This window comes from Chiloscyllium plagiosum, chromosome 35 (assembly GCF_004010195.1).
Source record: "Chiloscyllium plagiosum isolate BGI_BamShark_2017 chromosome 35, ASM401019v2, whole genome shotgun sequence".
Classification (NCBI taxonomy): domain Eukaryota; kingdom Metazoa; phylum Chordata; class Chondrichthyes; order Orectolobiformes; family Hemiscylliidae; genus Chiloscyllium; species Chiloscyllium plagiosum.
The window spans coordinates 5,103,628-5,122,796 of record NC_057744.1 but is presented as its reverse complement, the minus strand read 5'-3'; the positions used below and the strand labels follow the sequence as shown (position 1 = coordinate 5,122,796).

General features: G+C 42.0%; 1 protein-coding gene across 7 annotated transcripts in view; it reads right to left on the bottom strand.

Annotated features, from left to right (window-relative positions):
- Positions 1-19,169, bottom strand: part of zbtb16a (zinc finger and BTB domain containing 16a) — a 270,130-nt gene that overhangs the window by 240,532 nt on the left and 10,429 nt on the right. For all 7 annotated transcript variants that reach the window (XM_043676536.1, XM_043676535.1, XM_043676533.1 and 4 more), the window contains exon 2: positions 12,745-14,064. In XM_043676536.1, coding sequence (XP_043532471.1) covers positions 12,745-13,967 — 1,223 coding nt within the window. In that variant the 5' untranslated portion in view covers positions 13,968-14,064. The remainder of the gene's footprint in view (positions 1-12,744; positions 14,065-19,169) is intronic.

Genomic DNA, 19,169 nt, shown 5'->3' with positions numbered 1-19,169 from the left:
ATCAGAGAAGCAGCTCTCCATATATTGTATAACAGACCACAAGGTTATCAGTTAGATTGATAATATGTCTGTGGAGAACCTGTTACTCAAATATATGCACAGTCAAAAACTGGGGCACATACCAAATAAAGTACCAGTTATAAGCTATTCCTGTCCAGCTCTCTTCAGCATGCTCAATTCTGCAGGGTACTTCCACAGTCTCCAGGAATTAAAGATTAATTTCCAAGGTGTTTCATCACTGGAATACTTTAAATTGTATTTCACCTCCATACACACAACCCTATTTTATTTGAGGAGAAAGTGAGGTCTGCAGATGCTGGAGATCAAAGTTGAAACTTTATTGCTGGAACAGCACAGCAGGTCAGGCAGCATCCAGGGAACAGGAGATTCGACGTTTCGGGCACAGGCCCTTCTTCAGGAATCAGGAACCTATTTTATTTGAACCAATGGATGTCTTACAATATTTTGGAGGAGATGAAGCCAAGTTGCTGGGTATGGCAGGATTGTGTTAGAAGAAAAGGTTGAGAATTTTTCTTCCCACTGAAGGTGGTTGAAGGGTGACTTTGCAGAGGTTTATAAAACCATGAGGGGCATAAATAAGGTAAATGGCAGGTATCTTTTCCCTCAGATTAGGCATTTCAAGACTAGGAGGCATATTTTTAAAGGTGAGAGAAGAGAGATTTAAAAAAAGACATGGACTTTTTTTTTAAACAAAGTGCTTCGTGTGTGGAATGAACTTCCACAGGAAGTGGTGGATATGGGTACAGTTACAATGTTTAAAAGACATTTAGATAGGGACATGAATAAGAAATGTTTGGAGGGATATGGGGCAAGTGCAGGCAGGTGGGACTAGTTTAGTTCGAGATAATGGTTGGCATGGACTGGTTGGACCAAAGGCTCGGTTTCCATGCTGCATGACTAAATCAAAATGTTTGCACATAGATTTCCTAAATTGAAGGGGAAAGTAGGGGGATAACCCATGAAAGATTTACAAAGCACATGACCAATAATGAGAGGAGTGGGATGTGCAGAGTTAATATTCAGACTTGCCACACAAGAGACAGATCACAAACAAGCCTCACTATTTGGAACTGTGGAAATAAAAGCATTTAATGGAGGTGGTGGTCACATAAGCAGGTGGCTAGAATTTGGAATGATCTGTCTGAGGGGGTGCTGAAGGAAACAGGGTCAGTAAGAGGTTTCAGGAGAGTTCAATAAATACATGGAGAAAAATACTGTCAGGAAGTGAACCTGACTGGGTGGCTCTTTGAAAAGCCAGTGCAGATCAATAGGTTGATTGGCCTCCTTATGGGCTATATCATCCCAGCCTCTCTCATACAGGAGAAAGTGAGGACCCTCCAACCACAAGGGATGAACTCAGATTTCTCCAGTTTCCTCATTTCCTCTCCCCCCACCATGTCTCAGTCCCAACCCTTGAACTCAGCACCACCTTTCTAACCTGCAATCTTCTTCCTGACCTCTCCGCCCCCACCCTCACTCCAGCCTATCACCCTCACCCTAACCTCCTTCCACCTATCGCATTTCCAACACCCCTCCCCCAAGTCCCTCCTCCCTACCTTTTATCTTAGCCTGTTTGGCACACTTTCCTCATTCCTGAAGAAGGGCTCATGCCCGAAATGTCGATTCTCCTGCTCCTTGGATGCTGCCTGACCTGCTGCGCTTTTCCAGCAACACATTTTCATCTCTCAATGAGCCTAACCAATGAAATATGGCTGGGCTATTGCATCATGGTCAGTATAACAGTTGGCAGCCAACAAAATGGTAGAGACTTGTCACCTTGTTCATGCCCAATATCCTCACTACACAATAATGTGCCAATCTAACTGTGCAGACCCAACAAGAATTAATCAACTCAACAGGAATGGAACTTGGAGTCTGACTTGTCAATTCATCTTAGGTCACATAAAAGCATCGGAGGATCCTGTTTCTGTTTGCGCTCTTGAACCATTTTAGTTGGTCAATGTTTCTATGTTAATGGCTGTTCAACACATTGAATAGGTTGAGTTAAGTTAAACGAGGCCAGTGCAATCCAAAAGTAACACGACTTTGAAACATGAACATTCAGAAATAATTCCACATAAAGAGAGAGAGAGAGAGAGAGAGAGTGTGAGTGTGAGTGAGTGAGTGAATTGTGGGAAATTAGGAGACGAAAGTAATCGGTCTCCAAATTACAGAAGGTTGAGATCATAGATTGAAGACAGAACACTTCTAGTCACATAGAACAAACTGCTCCTTCTCAAGAGTGACAACACACACTGCGTGCTCCACTCCAAGTAAACAAATCCAAATGAGCCAAAATAAACAGAGTAGGAACATTTCTGCTCTAAAAATGAGAGGTTAAGGTAGCTGCAAAAAGAAGTGAAAAGGCCTGAACAGCAAAACAAATTGTTTTTACTTTATACATTCTCTTCCTCAGTGATTTTCATGACTGCTTTGCATGGTTTTGGGTACACATATTCATAAGGAAAGGAAGGTTCAGGTTTTTTTATTCCCCAGGTTACTGAGTAATGCATCATGTACTAGATTCCAAGCCACTACCAATTCTGCTCTTACACAATAGCATAATCTTTGCACTTTGAAATTTCCCTTCTTCTTTTCCCTCAGCTTCAGTTCCCAATGTCCCAACTCCTCTCCCTTTGCAGTTCACCCTCTTAGTGTTGAGAAGCAAGACTCAGTGCACTATTTTCTGAACTTCTCTTCCAAAATCTCAAGTTTAAACATTGTGTGTTGGTCAGCTTTCTTTTCCTCAATGCAGAGGAACAAAACAGGCCTATTCATCCCTTCAAGCCTGCTTGCCCACTCATTTAATTAGATTCTGGCTGTTCTCACTCAATCATTTATCCACCTTAGATTGTCAGCGCCCAATGTCATAAACAGGCAAAAGTCTAGTAGCCTAAGTTTTGAAAGGGTTCAATTATTTGCCCTGCAAAGTGGTCTGGTTCAAACGTTAAGGCTATATCCCAGGAAAATAGTTTCTCCCTTCATACCAAATCCTACAACAACCTCCATCAAATCATATTTCTACCTTCATATTCAACTGAAAACATTCAAATGCAAAACTTTGCTGGTGCTGGAATAATATACATTAAATTGGTCTGGTCTTTTACCTTTATGTTATCCATTGCATGACAGCCAAGATAATGAGGCATTTTATGAACAAATTCTTTCATTTCCCCTGCATCCCCTATTCTGCACCTCCCATGTTCACGTTCCATTCATTTTAAAAATATATGTACTTGGGGAGACAAAATGAATCCAAGATAAGTCCCAGTGCAAATTCCTTTGTGGACAAGATCGCTTGAAACAACCTAACCAGCAGCAAACATCTACCCTTCAAGAGGGTCATGAGCGCAACCCTTTATTCAATAACTTGCACCTGGGAGCTCCGACCTGCACACGCATAACCACAAGTCTAGCAGTTCTTCAAACAAAAAAACGCACTATCACTCCGCCTGCCTTCAGGAGCTCTTACAGGGATTACAAGCTGCTGATAATTGCTGGCTTTCAGATCTTCGAGATGGTGCATACATCCAGGAGGGGATAGAAAGCCCGAGTGTGTGTATGGAAGAGAGAGGAATGTAAATATTGGGCCCATGCCAGAAAAACTAAAACTCAGCCACAGAAGCTGTAAAAAGCAGTGCTCTGACATACAAATGCTACAAGTGGCAATGATCTCAGCCGTTCAGGGAGGGTGCTGCAAGTGGGGCAAAGCACTCTACGGGGCTTAGCATAATAGGAAGTGAAAAAACCATTGCTTGAATCTTTGAAAAGATAAACCATGCAGACTGTGCAGTCTTAACCCATTAGTTTCCAAATATCACTTTTAATGTTTCCTAAAATTTATCACCAATTTTTACAATGTTCAATTAAGTTGTGGTTTTAAAAAGGAACAAATCCCTTTTGCTCCCTCAAGTCTATATTTCTATATCTATCAAATTGAACAAATGCTTTATGTATCCCATTTAACCCTTGGTTTCAATCAGTGTTAAGCATGCACCCACAGACAGGTTACTCATTGCATAGGAATATAAAATGAATGACCGACAAAATCATTTTTATATCCAGAACGCCATTGGCAGATAAGACGATGTACACATCCTGCAATATGAAAAAAGCATGATACCAAACAGAAGATAAGTGAAATTCCATTCCCACATCTTGCGGTGGCCATTCCAACTCCATAGCATCTTTAAAAGTAGCAAAACGTCCCACAGCACTTTGTGGGCATCTTGTCAAAAGAAGGTTAACAATCCATGTAAGATGTTCGGACAGATGACAAAAAGCTTTATCAAAACAGAAAAGCTTTAAGAAGCACCTTAAGGAAGCAAGAGACATTCAGGAATTTAGGGAAGAAATCCCAGAGCTTGTGGTCTGGACATCCGGGCCACAAGTGACAGAGTCATAAATTGGCCATGAGCAGTGGGCCAGAAGGGGAAGGGTGCAGACGTGATTGACAGGATAGTTAGGGGCAACACCCTGGAGGGATCTGAAAATAAAGAGGGGAATGGTCACCTGCTTCCCTACCCTCTCCAAAGATGTGCAGGCAGGGATCTGCATGGGCTGCTCTTTGAAGGGTCAGTGAGGACTCGATGGACCGAATGGCCTGCTTCCACGTTGTAGGGATTCTAGGATTCAATGAACAGAGTGGAGCATTGCAAGCAACTCCATGGAAATATAGAGGGTTAAGAAAATAAAAGTCAACATTGAAAATGTAATGTACACATGCTGTTAAAGGCACCTTTTAAGATTTTCTGCTGAAATTTCTGATTAGATTAGATTAGTTACAGTGTGGAAACAGGCCCTTCGGCCCAACAAGTCCACACCGAGCTTCCGAAGAGTAACCCACCCAGACCCATTCCCCTACATTTACCCCTTAATCTAACACTATGGGCAATTTAGCATGGCCAATTCACCTGACCTGCACGTTTTTGGACTGTGGAAGGAAACCGGAGACCCGGAGGAAACCCACGAAGACACAGGGAGAATGTGAGGTTGCAGAGGACAGTAAACTTGCAGCTACTGCAATACAGAGGCAACAACATAGGAAAGCAAGATGAAAAAATGTGATTGACAAGTATCCTAAGAAGAAACAGCAACTTAAGGATTGAAGGCAAACAAAATTAGGACAAAATTGTTGAATTTTGACTCGAACTCTTTAGTTTCTCTCTTCTGGAAATCACAAAGTTATTTGAAATCTAGTCAAGTTATTAACTCAGTCTGAATTAATTTGTGCTCTAGCACTAACCTGGAAAACACTTTTGAAAAAGAATGACAGAGTCCAGGACTGCCCAGAATGAATAGAATAACCAAATTTACACAGGAAGCTAGCACTTACCAGACCCTTCATTCTAACACACATAACCCTGTGTTATATCTGGAAGCAATTACATAGAGTTGAACATGATATACCTTCAAGCTGCCATCCAATAAAATTAAGTCCGAAGAAATATTTTAAACATTTGTAAAAGGAGTTGGCGTGGCCCGTACAGACTGCCTGGTTACGTTTGCTAATTTGCCACTCAAAACAAATCGACAATGCAAGATTCCATCTGCATAACTACCTAAATTTTAACAGAAATTTTGCCAGGTCAATTGTGGAAGTAATTAATAGGATTCTGTTTTACATGTTGTACGATGCAATTGATACATCCACCATTATATAAAAGTTACAACTTAAAGACAAATCAAAGGCACTAAGAAATTAATGATTTTCTCACTTTCATTCTTTCTAATATTTTGATTATTTAAATTTTGAAGATCATTTCTCCTGGTCAAAATAATTCATTAGTCTGGTATCTCGGAATGCTTAAATTCATTCAAATATATTTGAAACAAAGTGCAATTTTATATTTTAAAATTACAGCTATTTTCAACAATCCAGTCCTGATAATAATGGGTGGGGGTGCTGATTAAGACAAAATTTACTTGAGGTTCAGTAATTAAGTCATCATTAAATCTTACTTGTACAACAAACTTCCTTTCAAACAGCACTGAATTGACACTGAACCAAATAAACATGAGCATTTCAGCTAAAAATGTTTCAAATAAATAAGTTTATGAGGTTTCAGTACCTTACTACAAGCCCGCATCATCATTTACACACACTGAAATCCCTTTCAAGAAATGTTCAAAGAGAGACAAATTAGGGAAATGCAAGTCAACAGCAAAGAGCATTAAATTATACCATAACCCAGACTACAGGAACAGAGAAGCAAAGCTGCCTGAAAACTATTATTTCCTGAACTGAACTAATGTGAAAGAGAAAACAGCTTTTAAATTTAACCTGCTCAAAACCTGTCAAGTATTTCTAGGGCTCAATTTTTCTATGGACTTTACTGAACTCTTTAATGCGCTGTTAGCTTTTCACCCAACAAAACAACAAATCTGCTTCTCACTCATCAGTCTAGTTTATTTCAGAAAATACCAGTTTGACCTTGTGAATCCCAGATTCTGTAATGCAAATCCCAGATTCTGTAATCTCAGAGAAAATGCAAAAAAAATTATCCTGCATTTGCAATTTTAAAATCTATCCAAAATCAACTCATTGTCCCCAAAATAAAGTTACCAAAACCAACCTAGTTGGAATTCACAGCCCATCCTTCTGAATGAGTAAATGCTTAATTCAGCAGCACTCCATGAAAAATAGTGCAGTAGTTGTTTCATTATAAAATCGCAACGATGCGGCACAGAAACAGGCCACAACTGGTCTATACTGAGGTTTATGCTCAACACAAGCCTCCCCACAACTTATTTCATCTCCTGCCCTTTTATTTATTCTTCCCTCAATTTTATCTAGCTTCCCTAAAATGAACAATAATGAATTGATGTGGGAAATGAATTCCAAATTCTCAATATTTTACAGTCTCTATATTTCACATTTCTAACATTTTCGATGAGCATAAAAGGGAGACAATCTGCACAGTCTGATCGATGGAAAACATAGAAAATGCTCAGATTGAACTTTTCCAGTGGACAATTTAAGGACAGCGTCAATACAAAACCAGAGTTTTAGAGGAAATAACTAATCTCCAGACACAATGATTTATGAAGTAATGCCTTTTGGGTTAGAAGCATAAAAGCAAATTTTGAATGAGTTGATCTCCTTTACCAAATATTCCAGCCTGAACATATATATAAATATATAAGGTGACATGGGCAAGTCAGTGTGTATCAGTATCCTGGTAGATATCACCACGAGGTGGTGAAGTTGGTGATGGTAGTGGTGGAGGTTGGAGCAAGAGTGTACTGGTGATAGTGGGGGATGGGGATGAGTTATCGAGGGAAGAGAATATTTGAAAAAAAAAATTCAGTGGGATATGTTCTGCTCTACAGTTCTATTTTAACACTATTTGAAAATCTAAGTGGCTACATTACCACAGGTCTTAAATTATACATCAAGTTTCAAAAAAAAAATAAACACCTCATGCTTCTCGTACAAAGAATAAATCAGAGGTCACAAGCTGATTTCTTTCCAAAGGAATGTCAATCTATAGACTTTTTGTTAACCTCAGGACTCCAGACGAGAACCAGAGTAACAGAAATCCCCAGTGTGTTGACAGAGGTCTTCCCAATGACCAGGGGTTACACGAGCAGGTCAGGATTTTGTGCCTAACTGCAGCACTCATTTCCTGAACAGCTCAGGATCTTCCAGCAATAAAGCTAATGGGACTTCCTAGCATTGCATGTTCGGACTGACAAAGCTGTCTGTCACCGGCCAGGCAGAAAGAAAGAGAATCCTGGTTTCGATTAGGAGGCTCCATTACCAGGTGCCACTAATAAGGCGAGCAGTGAAAACACAGGGAAGGGAATGGTAGCGGGAAGGGAGAAGATTAAGGGGGGGTGGAGATTAAAGGGGTTTCTCGAAGGAATCTCATTCAAAATCCGGAAATCATCAACAGCAGAGGTTACACATGCCGAACGGAGAGAGTTCCCATAAAGCTGCATCTTCAAGCAAATACCAATGCATTTTAATTTGCAGCTTCACAACAGCAAGTGACCCTGTATCCTAAGCTCCTAAACAACCGCAGAATCTTGCAGCACAGGAGATGGGCACTCCGTCTTGCATTGCTTTTTGAAAGAGCTATTCAATGAATCCCATATCCCTATGGTTTTCCCCATGACCTTCAATAGTTCTGTGTTTAAACATATATTCACCTGTCCTGTTACTATTTTATCTAGTTCCAGGGTCTCTTCAGGGAGTGCAGCCCAGACTATTACCACGGACAGCTGAATAAAAAGTGGGTATGCTGCGTTCTTCAAGCAATAAATTCTGAGTTCCCTGATGAGATCACATGCCAATTGCTCTTAAAACGGTGATTTTTCTTCTCCAAAATTGTTACATTTTCCACTGATGCATTAGTTCAAGTTTCACATTAGTGTGTAACTCATGATACAACTCATATGCAAAGTCGCTCAGCCGAATGAGATGCTATCCTCAGAAGATATGACACCATCAGAACTGCCCCCAGTGAAATTCGCAAGAATTGGAGCAAGATTTCAGTCTGTCATAGAAATGTATAGTACGGAAACGGACCCTTCGGTCTGTCTCGTCCATCCTGACCAGATAGCCTAAATTTATAGAGAATCCCTACAGTGCAGAAACAGGCCCTTCAGCCAAACAAGCCCACACCAACCCTCCACCCAAACCCATTCCCCTATCCTGTATTTACTACTGACTAATGCATCTAATCTACACATCCCTATACACTATAGGCAATTTAGCATGACCAATTCACCTAACCTGCACAATTTTGGACTGTGGGAGGAAAACGGAGCACTCAAGAGGAAATCTACGCAGACACCAAGGGAACATGCAAACTCCACATAGACAATCGCCCAAGGCTAGAATTGAACCCGGGTCTCTGGCACTGTGAGGCAGCAGTGCTAACCACTGAGCCACTATGCTGCCCCAATTTGCCAGCACTTGCTCCATATCCCTCTAAACCCTTTCTATTCAGGTACCCTTCCAAATGCCTTTTATATGTTGTAATTGTACCAGCCTCCACCACCTCCCCTGGCAGTTCATTCCATACATGCACCACCCTCTGCATGAAAAAGTTGTCCCTTAGGCCCCTTTTAAATCTTTCCCCTCTCACCCTAAACCTATGCCCTCTAGTCTGGACTTCCCCATCCCAGGGAAAATACTTTGTCTATTTACCCTATCCATGCTTCTCATGATTTTATAAACCTGTCAGGTCACCCCTCAGCCTCCGACGCTCCAGGGAAAACAGCCCCAGCCTGTTCAGCCTCTCCCTATAGCTCAAACCCTCCAACTCTGGCAACATCCTCGTAAATCTTTTCTAAACCCTTTCAAGTTTCACAACATCCTGCCTATAGAAGGGAGACCAGAATTGCACGCAATATTCCAAAAGTAAGGATGATCTGATTGATCACATCTTATCACCTTGAGAAGTACTGACACTGGTATAACCATGATGTGGAGATACTGGTGTTGGACTGTGGTGGACAAGGTCAGAAGTCATATGATAGCAGGTTATATGACAACTGTTTTGGTTGAAATCACAAGCTTTTGGTGGATTGCTCTTTAGGGGCAGCACTCCAGAAGCTTGTGATTTGAAATAAACCTGTTGGACTATAGCCTAGTTTCATGTGACTTCTCAACTAGTATAACCAGATCTTGCAAATACTATCTGCAGTAGACACACAGACATGACGATGACGTACCCAGCAAGATATTATGGAGTTGGCACTGTTACCCCACCATGGTCCTGACTATTACAAATTAGAGTTTAAAAGTGTGGCATTGGAAAAGCACAGCATGTCAGGCAAAACCAGAGGAGCAAGAGAGTCAACGTTTTGGGCATAAGACCTTCATGAGGATTCTCCTGCTCCTGGGATGCTGTCTGATCTGTTGTGCATTTTCAGCGCTACACTTTTCGACTCTGACTCTCCAAGATCTGCAGTCCTCACTTTCACCTATTGCAGATTAGAGTCACCACAGTCCAGTCCTCGGTAACTGGATTCCAAAATACAACACTGCTCGTTGTAAACTGTGCTAATTAGACTAACTTACACCATCACCCTTGGCAGCAATATGAGGAACAAATGAAACCAAGGCATTTGCTCAGGAACAAGAAGCAATCTGCACCTTCAGCAAGGCCTTAGCAACCAGATATCAGGGTTCCAGTGGCAAGCAAACCCAACCTGAAAGTGGACTTCCACAAACTAGCTTTGGCTCTACTTGCTGACCAGCCCGGGAATTAATAATGCCTCCATTTCAAACCCCCAAAATCCCCAGCCTACACTCCCCACACTTATTTCTCAACTCCAACGGTGGAACATGCTGTCCTTCACAAGTCAGTAAAGAAAGGTCTCACAACGTCTGCAGATGTGTTAAGAGGAGCCACATCATTTGTGGGAGGGGAGGGGAGGGCTGGAAACCCACATCCTCCCCGTCTAGCGTATTTGTAACCATTCGCTCTGGCGTGAGACAGCCCAGCGTTGTAAACCTGCCTGTGCGTGCTGCACATTTCACACCACACTCTTAGCTGTATGTTCAGCCACCTGTCACAGGTGAAGAGATTGGAGAAAACCTGGAGCTGACCTCTCTGAGGAGGTTTCAAAGAATCAAATTGGACTTGTAAAGTTAACTCTTTCTCCGCTGCTTTTGCCAAACAAACCTACGGAACTTCTCCACACTGGGTTTGTATTTTTAACAATCACATCATGCTGCTTCTATTGAAGCTCAACTCTGGTGGGTTATACACAAATGTCTTTGACTCCAGGTGCAAAGTCTCCACGCCACCGCTCGCATCTGAACATGGTCAAATCAGAGTGGGCAGCACAGAAGATGGCTATTCAACCTCTTCCTCTGTGTTGCTCAGTATTAATGCTGCAAGAGAAAGTATTTTCAATGTGGGTCACTTCATGGTCCACATTACATTGTCAGCAGGAGGAGTGTGCCAGACTCCAGCTCAGAGTGAATGAACGCTTGAGTTGGAAAAGGCACAGCAGGTCAAGCAGCAGAGGAGAAGGGGAGGCGACGTTTCAGGTTAGAATCTTTCATCAGGATTCACAACTATTCTCTACTGCCCTAACAGAGATATGTCAGACTGGTGTTAGACTGTCTCAAAGCAAGAACGTTTGGCGTTGGTCAAAATTAAGCTGAACCACACCCACCAGCAAAATGGACAACGCCTCTATTTTCGACTCAGTCAATTAACAGGCTCCAAATCTCTGACAGGGAGATCTGTTACAAGGCAAATCTGGTTGATGGTGGGAGGCGTGCATTGCAAAATGCACAAGGGCCTCTTCAAAATTGGGGAGGATGCTGACAGTAAGCGCTTTCTAGAACCATTAAATTGACAAACTGATCCAGAAAAATCCAATTTTTGACCCCTTGCTCAGAGAAATCTGAGCTCATTTGGTTCCTGTTTGAGTGACATTCTTGCTTACACCACAAACATATCCCAGTGTTGTACAACTGTAGATGTGTGCCCAACAACACTGTGCCTCCATTCAGAGAGCACCCTGTTTTACTGGAATTGACTTATACCCATCAGTGCTGTCCCCCAGCTGGTACACTGCAACAGAGCTGAAGTCCTTTCGGAACATTGTTCCATTATTGCCTCACATTAGAGAGAAATTTGATCAATGAGAGACTGAGAGAAACAGTGACACAACATTCTACTGCCTGCTACATACAACCTGCATCCTTCAGAATACATGCATTTTGTACTCGCTAAACCTTCCTTCAATAACGAAACCAACCAATACCAGTTTTTCACTGTGCAGTCCTGGATCCCACGAGATAATATCCAGGAAAAGTTGAAGGACAGTTTGGTTTCAGGATTAAGCAATGGTTGACAGACTGTATTACCCTCACTCATCCCAAGGAATACTACTAACAGAAACAGATCTTAAGGATAACAAGTATGGACAAGGAAAACCATCTATTTGGATGCCCGTCCAATTTCTATGCTGTGCTGCCTTTGGTTGGACCCATCAGTTCTTGAGCCTAGGAGCACTCCTTCTACTGAATCTTCAACAAATCCTACGGCATTCATGGAGTACATATGCGGTTTCATTTTCCATCTTGTACTTTACGTTCATCTATGTTAAACAGAGTCTTTTACAAATCTTCTCCCACTCCAAGCTGAATGCTAATGAGACCATAGGAATAGTAGACCATTTAGCCCCTTAAGCCTTCTATACCTAACCCATCTAAGAGGCTCCCATTAAAACGAAAACACCGGTCAGTTTTAGTTATATTTTAAAAAGATGTTTGTCTATCTCCACTGTTGCTGGTTGTAGACTATCGGAGAGACAAATGGGGAGGTCAGAAAAAAAAGAATGATTTTTGCACAGAAGCTGGTTAGAGCAGAGAGTGGTATGCTATAAAACATGTCGTGGAGTTCATAAATTATTTAAAAGGATATTAGACAGCTGCTTGTAAAACGGGAAACTTAAAAGGGCCTAGACTGTGTGCTGGCGACCAGGATCAGAACTGACAGTTCATGGAGAAAGATACAGGAGCAAGATTGAGGAGATGGACAGGCCTTAAATTTCAAATTAAAGAAAAAAGCCTCTTAACATCCTATGACTCTGTAAAGATCCTTCTCATTTTTCTCGTAGCTGCCCATTTGTAACCTCTCATCAGTTCCCTTTGCCAGCACCCAATAATCGGAATAAGGACTGGGTGCATTGCCACTGGCTAAACAACCCTTCAAGGAGTGCCACAAGGCATGGTCGCAATGTCTTTACCTGTGTTGTTCAATGGCGTCATTATCTGATAGCTCCATGCCACAAACGTTACACCTCTCACTGGCAGATCTATTCTCTGTCTTCATGCCCACTGCAAGCTCGCCCAATTTGTTGAAAAGTTCCCTCTGAATGAAACCTTGAGGCAGAAGCCCCCCATAACCAGTAAAGTCCATAGCCACAGAGAGTGTAGGCTGCACGTGGAGAGCAGAGGATAAGGAAGTAGGCACCTCCAACAGACCGTCAGTTCTGCGGTTGAATTGGACAGGGTACAACGTGCCATGTTTCTCAGCCTGCATGTTGGGGTTGCTCTCCAAGCTGCCTTGTATACCCAGCCCTGCCTCGTGAGCTTGCTCTCCAGAGTTTTCCTCACGAACATAGTGCAGCTCACGGGCACTGGTGATGACACTGCTACGTGTTGGCGTGCCAGGGGCTTCTTTGTACCTATCTGTGTCAGATAACTTTTCACCTGCTGAAGAGCCCGATTCACCAGTCTTGGGACTGGATCCCTCCTCTACCTGCATCATCTCGTGCTTGACTTCAGTTAGCATGGTATGCCTCTCCCCAGCAGTGAATGCTTCATCTGCTGAGGCTTGTTGTAAAGACCCTTGAATAATTGACTGTCCAATACTCATGAGACTATCTACAGCAGCTTTGGTGGGGCTCATTGCTGAAAGCCCAAATGATGTGGAGACAGAAGGGCTTTGTTCTTCCATTGTCCTGACTGGTACAGCCTGATTACTCATATAGCCAACCTCTTCACCAGACAGTTGTTTTGTCACCAATATATTCTTGTTAAACTTGGTCTTGCCTCCATCCTCGTCTTCGGTGACTGTCATTTCTGCATCATTATCATCTGTGGTCTGGATAGTCTCTAGAATCTTCAAACACTGTTCCTCCAGATACTCAATCTCCAAGATCTCAGCCGCATACAGTAGATCGTCCAAGTCTTCAACTTTCGCCTGGAGCGTGGCAGTGTAAGCATACTCGAGAATCTGTTGGAAGGTCTTTGGTGAAAGGAAGTCCAAGGTGTAATGCTGACTGTTGCGAAGAAACAAAATCTCAAACATCTTGCTCGTACAAGCTAAGACAGTCCGATGGGCATGAAATTCTTGACTATCCACCAAGATCACCACATCACACAGAGTCCCCAAAAGTCGCATCTGGTTGGCCTTGTGAAGGAGCGCCGAGGGATGGCTGGGGTTCTGAAGCTTTATTAATCCCATTTTTAATCAAATCCACCACTCTGCTGTACGCTGGACCAACTCATGAGGATGTCTGTGGCAGTTAGTTACACGGCTTAGCGTACAGGTGTTCAGTTATCTGCAGGAACAAAAAGTCAACAATTTTAGAACTGACTAATACTTTGACGGAAAGCAAGTTCCACTGTCAAGCAACTCCCTCTCACCTCCCCCATACCCCACATAGCCCACCCAGACTCCGAGGCAAATTAGATTTAGATATTTGTCTCCAAGTCCTTTCATGACCCCACCCCATCCACTTCAGCGCAACTGCCCAATCCTATGAAATCCTCCATTCTGTTGCTCAGGATTCTCATACAATTCAATACCCCATTCCCTGATCTCAAATCACACCTTCAGAGGCAAAACCTTGATATAATGGTTCCTAAAAAAATACTCTCTCCTCTTGTCATCTTCCCCTCCTGTTTCAAAAATCTCTTATTTGGCCATTCTTCTTAATTTCTCCTTTGCTGCTCAGGTGGTGGTTATTGCCTTAGCACATTTGTGATATGCCTGGGATTGGTTACAACATCACGAAAACTCTGCCACCCCATACCAGAGCATGAAACATCTCCCAATCACCCATCACCCCCTGATGAGCAATATTGGCTCCTGGTCCAGCAACACTTCCAATTGGAACTTGTCCCTCTTATTTACGTTGCCTCACCTCTCTCCACCTTCTCACTCTCCGTAATCCCTCAAGTCCTTTAGGGAAAGGAAATTTTTGTCCTTGCCTAGTCTGACTTACATGTGACTCCAGACCTACAGCTATGTAATTGACTCTAAACTGTCTCCTAGGCGATTGGGGATCAGTAATAAATGCTGGCCTAGTCACTGATGCTCACATCCTATGATTGAATTTTTTCAAAGTGAACAAACACAAACTGTAGCCTTTTCTAGAAAATGAGAATTTTTAAATAGTTGTTTAAGGTAGCCCTTTAATTTAAAGTACCAAAACTGTGCTATAGTTTTATTTCCCCTTGCAGAATTCATCCTAAACTCTGGTTATTGTTTATCATGTGCTGGACTGTAGAACATTAAGTGCTTTAGTCATAAATCAATATAGCCACAAATATAGTATTTAATCCATGGTGACAAATGCTTTTCGTGAAGGTTATTTACTACCCTGCTTTTTTCCCAGATGCAGCACTAGGCAAAACCTTCCATCTTCCTAAATTAATTACCAGCCAATACGATCACTATCCCTGATAAACTTTGATAGCCAAGATTAATTATTTGAAATTTCCACAGGACAAAGAAAGGTGGTAATTTGATTGAAGTATGGCATGAACAAAATGCAATTTAGTGAGTGCCCAGAGATATTATCGGAATCCAGCGTAGGGACAATACCCACCTTTATTGACCACTGCAATCCAACTAAACCCCAAGAAGAAGGTGTGCAGAATGCAAAGAACAAGGGCGTGAAAGAGAAGAAAGAGACAGCACGAGAGGCAGCAGCCACAAAAACAGCAGTTTTAAAAGATAGTTGGCAAAAACGGTGCGTTTTTTGTGACCTGAACTGCACTGCCTGCAAGAGTGGGGGAAACAAATTTAATCATTAGTTTCAAAAAAGACACACTTAACCCTATATTTATTATTCCTTTTTGAGAAAAGAGCAGAGAAACCGGATGAATTGATAGCTCTTTTAGACAGAGTGTTAGCAGTAAAGGGCTGAATGCCTTCCTTCTGTACCATAGAATTCTATCGTGTGAAAGACACAAACACAAGTGTTACATAAAACCTGAAACGAAGGAGTCACGTATCCCCTGATGCTTTCCATTGGTACCTTCACTTTCAGTAATTTGATATGGCTCCATTCCAATTGGCTCCAAATCGGCTGCTAACATTTGGCTCATCAAAGCCAAATATTCTTGGGTAGAACAACTAACTCATCTTGGCCTGTTGTATCCAGCTCCTGATTATACTATCACCACACGGAGCATGTCTTGAGAACAACCTTCAACCCACGGAGCCATATTTCGATTAGCATGCAGGCGGTATTGCATGGTCACTTGGTGGTGGGATCACATCAGAACAACGTGGACCACAACATGGATTTTAACACCCCAGCAACAACAAAAACATACCAAAGGTCACTCAGCATTACTAATGGTTAAGTTCACAGTGAGAAACTTTAATTGCATAAAATGGAGGAAAGGTGTGGGAGCAAGCAATACATAGCGTGAGCAAAACAGGCCATTTGCCCCACCTGCTTTACATGAATGCCTCCCCCTCTCCTATCAAGTTACCCGTCTAGCTCTTTCCCACAATCTTGTCTAGCTTTCCCTTAAATGCATTACCCAATTTGCTTCAACTATATCTTATAGCAACAAGTTCCATATTGTCTGGGTGAGAGGACTTTGTCCCATTGGATTTATAGCCATCATATAAATATGGTTCCAAGTTTCAAACCCCTGAGTGGAAACACTTCTACAGTTTAAACCTTGTAATAGGAGTGACATAGTATGAATAGATTTCCATTTTATCACCCCTTCATCTATCTCTCTTCTACAGGAGAGCCCCAATGTCTTCAATCTATCCAGATCTGATCATGTTATTCCACGTTATTCAAAAGGACAATCACCAATTCACACAACCATCTCCAGTTATCCACTGGCTGAAAGAACTGAGTGATTACATGTGAATGCACAATACAGATGGGTGCCTATGCTCTGACACTGGTTTCACACCATCTCTAAAGAGGTGAAAAACATGACCGGAACAGACAGGACAGAAAGGATGGCAATAGCAAACATTGCTGAAAGTATGATGAGCGACAGTTTTGCACAGCACACAGTCATTGATGTCTTGTCAAGGTTTTCACCAAACTAGCCAAGTTCATCAGCAGAATCCCCAGCAGAAAAATGGAATCTTTGAATGCCCTTCATCCAGGAAGAATTTACAAGGAGTTTGAGACTCCAGGAAAAGTGAGAATATTGCACAAGTAGATTACATCAGAAGAGTTTAATGTGTAACACCCACACAACTCACTAGCAGCGTTACCAAAGATTTTGCTACTCTCCAAGCCTACAAACTCCACCACCTCCAAGGACAGGATGCAACAGGTACACGGAAATGCCACCACCCTCGGGAGACAAATCATCTATAATAACCATTTCATCACAAATTTATAATTCTGAATCGCCCTCCCCAAAGACACTGTGGGTGTACCTTCACCATCTGATTTACAGCAGCTTAAAGACGGCACCCACTGTAAGCTTTTTAAAGGCAATTAGAGATGGATGTGAACGACTGGCTTTGCTGACAATACTTAAATCCCATGAATAAATGTATTTTATTTTAAAATGTGGGATCCTGTGTCTTCATGGTGACACAGTAAATGTAGAAAAAGATAAAATGCAAAGCAGTAGTATTTCATCAGGCTCTGTGAATTATTGGTTGATGAGCGATTTCTGGATTGTGCAACACCGGTAGAGAATGGAGCGAGATTAATGTTCAGTGGGAGCATTTCTGCTGCAGAGTCCAAACAGTTCCACCAAGAGCTGACAATGGTCCCACTCAGAATTCAGAGTTGATATCCAGGATTCTTGGGCTCTGTGGGTTCAATCTCACTTCCCTGCTGCATACACGTCCTCCACTCCTACCCAACTGTATAGTATGGTATGTATACTACTTACCCATCATATTAGCCTGCAAATTCCTCTCTGATCCACCGTCTCCAAAACAGAAGATTGAAAAAAATATGAAAACCGCAAACTATTAATATTGGTGACGGAGTGAGAGATAGAAAAACTGACCTCAGTCAAAACGTACATGTCCCACCAACATTGGAAATGTATCATGTTAGTGGACTCGTACTAACTGAACCTAAATTGAAGTGACATTCAGCACACACAATTCCCTTACATCCAGTCATTATTACTGACATGACCTTGATTAGCAATATGCTTTGTAGACACTGAAGAAAACAAGCTTTCCAAGCAGCAGGTTTCATAGAATAGTCCGGGTTGGAAGAAGGCCATTCTTGAAACAACTGCTCTGCTCACTCCCTCTTTTCTTTAAGTATTATCCATTATTCCCAAATTAGAAAAAGGTTACTATTAAATCTGCTTTCACTGGCCTTTCACACACCATGTGCCAGGTCACAACAACTCTGTATTGCATTCAATTTCTCATTCTCTCGTTCTCTATCTAATTCACAAGAGTCTATGTACCCTGCTCAGCACAAAAGTTTCTTAAGTTACTCTATTAAATCCTTATAAGCATGGAGTATTAAGTGGAGCCTTAACCTTCTTGACTCTAAAGAAGAGCAGTACAACGCCACCACAATCCTAACTTAGACCATTTAAAAGATGCAGAAGCAATCTTGCTAAGTGTAAGTAAAATCCACGCAACTTCATTTGTTTCCAACTCTCTCATTTAGAGAAAGTATTTTCACTCCCAGTATTTTCATCCAACTGAGTCAAACTCTCACCTTTGAGAATCAGAAGATTGTGATTTCCAGTCCCACACCAAGGCTTAGATTGTTGGACATGCTGTCAGAATGTTATGTTGAGACTCATTTACCTAGAGCTACTTGGTGTGGAAGGGATGTTCTCCCTGGTCAACATTTCCACCTCAAAAACCTTAAATGGGGATTCATCATTCACATCACTAGTTAAGATGATTCTTGGTTTTCAAATCCCTCCATACCCATCGCCATCCTCAACTCTAACAGCTTTACAATCCTCAAAGATCGTGGTGCACCTCTAATCAGAATCAGAGAGATGTATAGCACGGAACCAGACCCTTCAGTTCAACCCGTCCATGCAGAACAGATATCCCCATCATGAGGGGCATGGATTGGATAAATAGGCAAAGTCTTTTCCATGGGCTGAGGGAGTCCAGAACCAGAGGGTATAGGTTTAGGGTGAGAGGGGAAAGATATGAGACCTAAGGGGCAGTTTTTCATGCAGAAAGATATGAGACCTAAGGGGCAGTTTTTCATGCAGACTGTGGTGCATGTATGGAATGAGCTGCCAGAGGAAGTGGTAGAGGCTGGTACAATTGCAACATTTAAAAGGCATCTGGATGGGTATATGAATAGGAAGGGTTTGGATGGATATGGGCTGGTTGCTGGCAGTTGGGACTAGATTTAGTTGGGATAATGTTGACTTCTTAAGCAAACTTGACTTTTACAAGAAAAAAATCCACAAATGGCGTCCATGTTATCAGCTTTTTGGATCT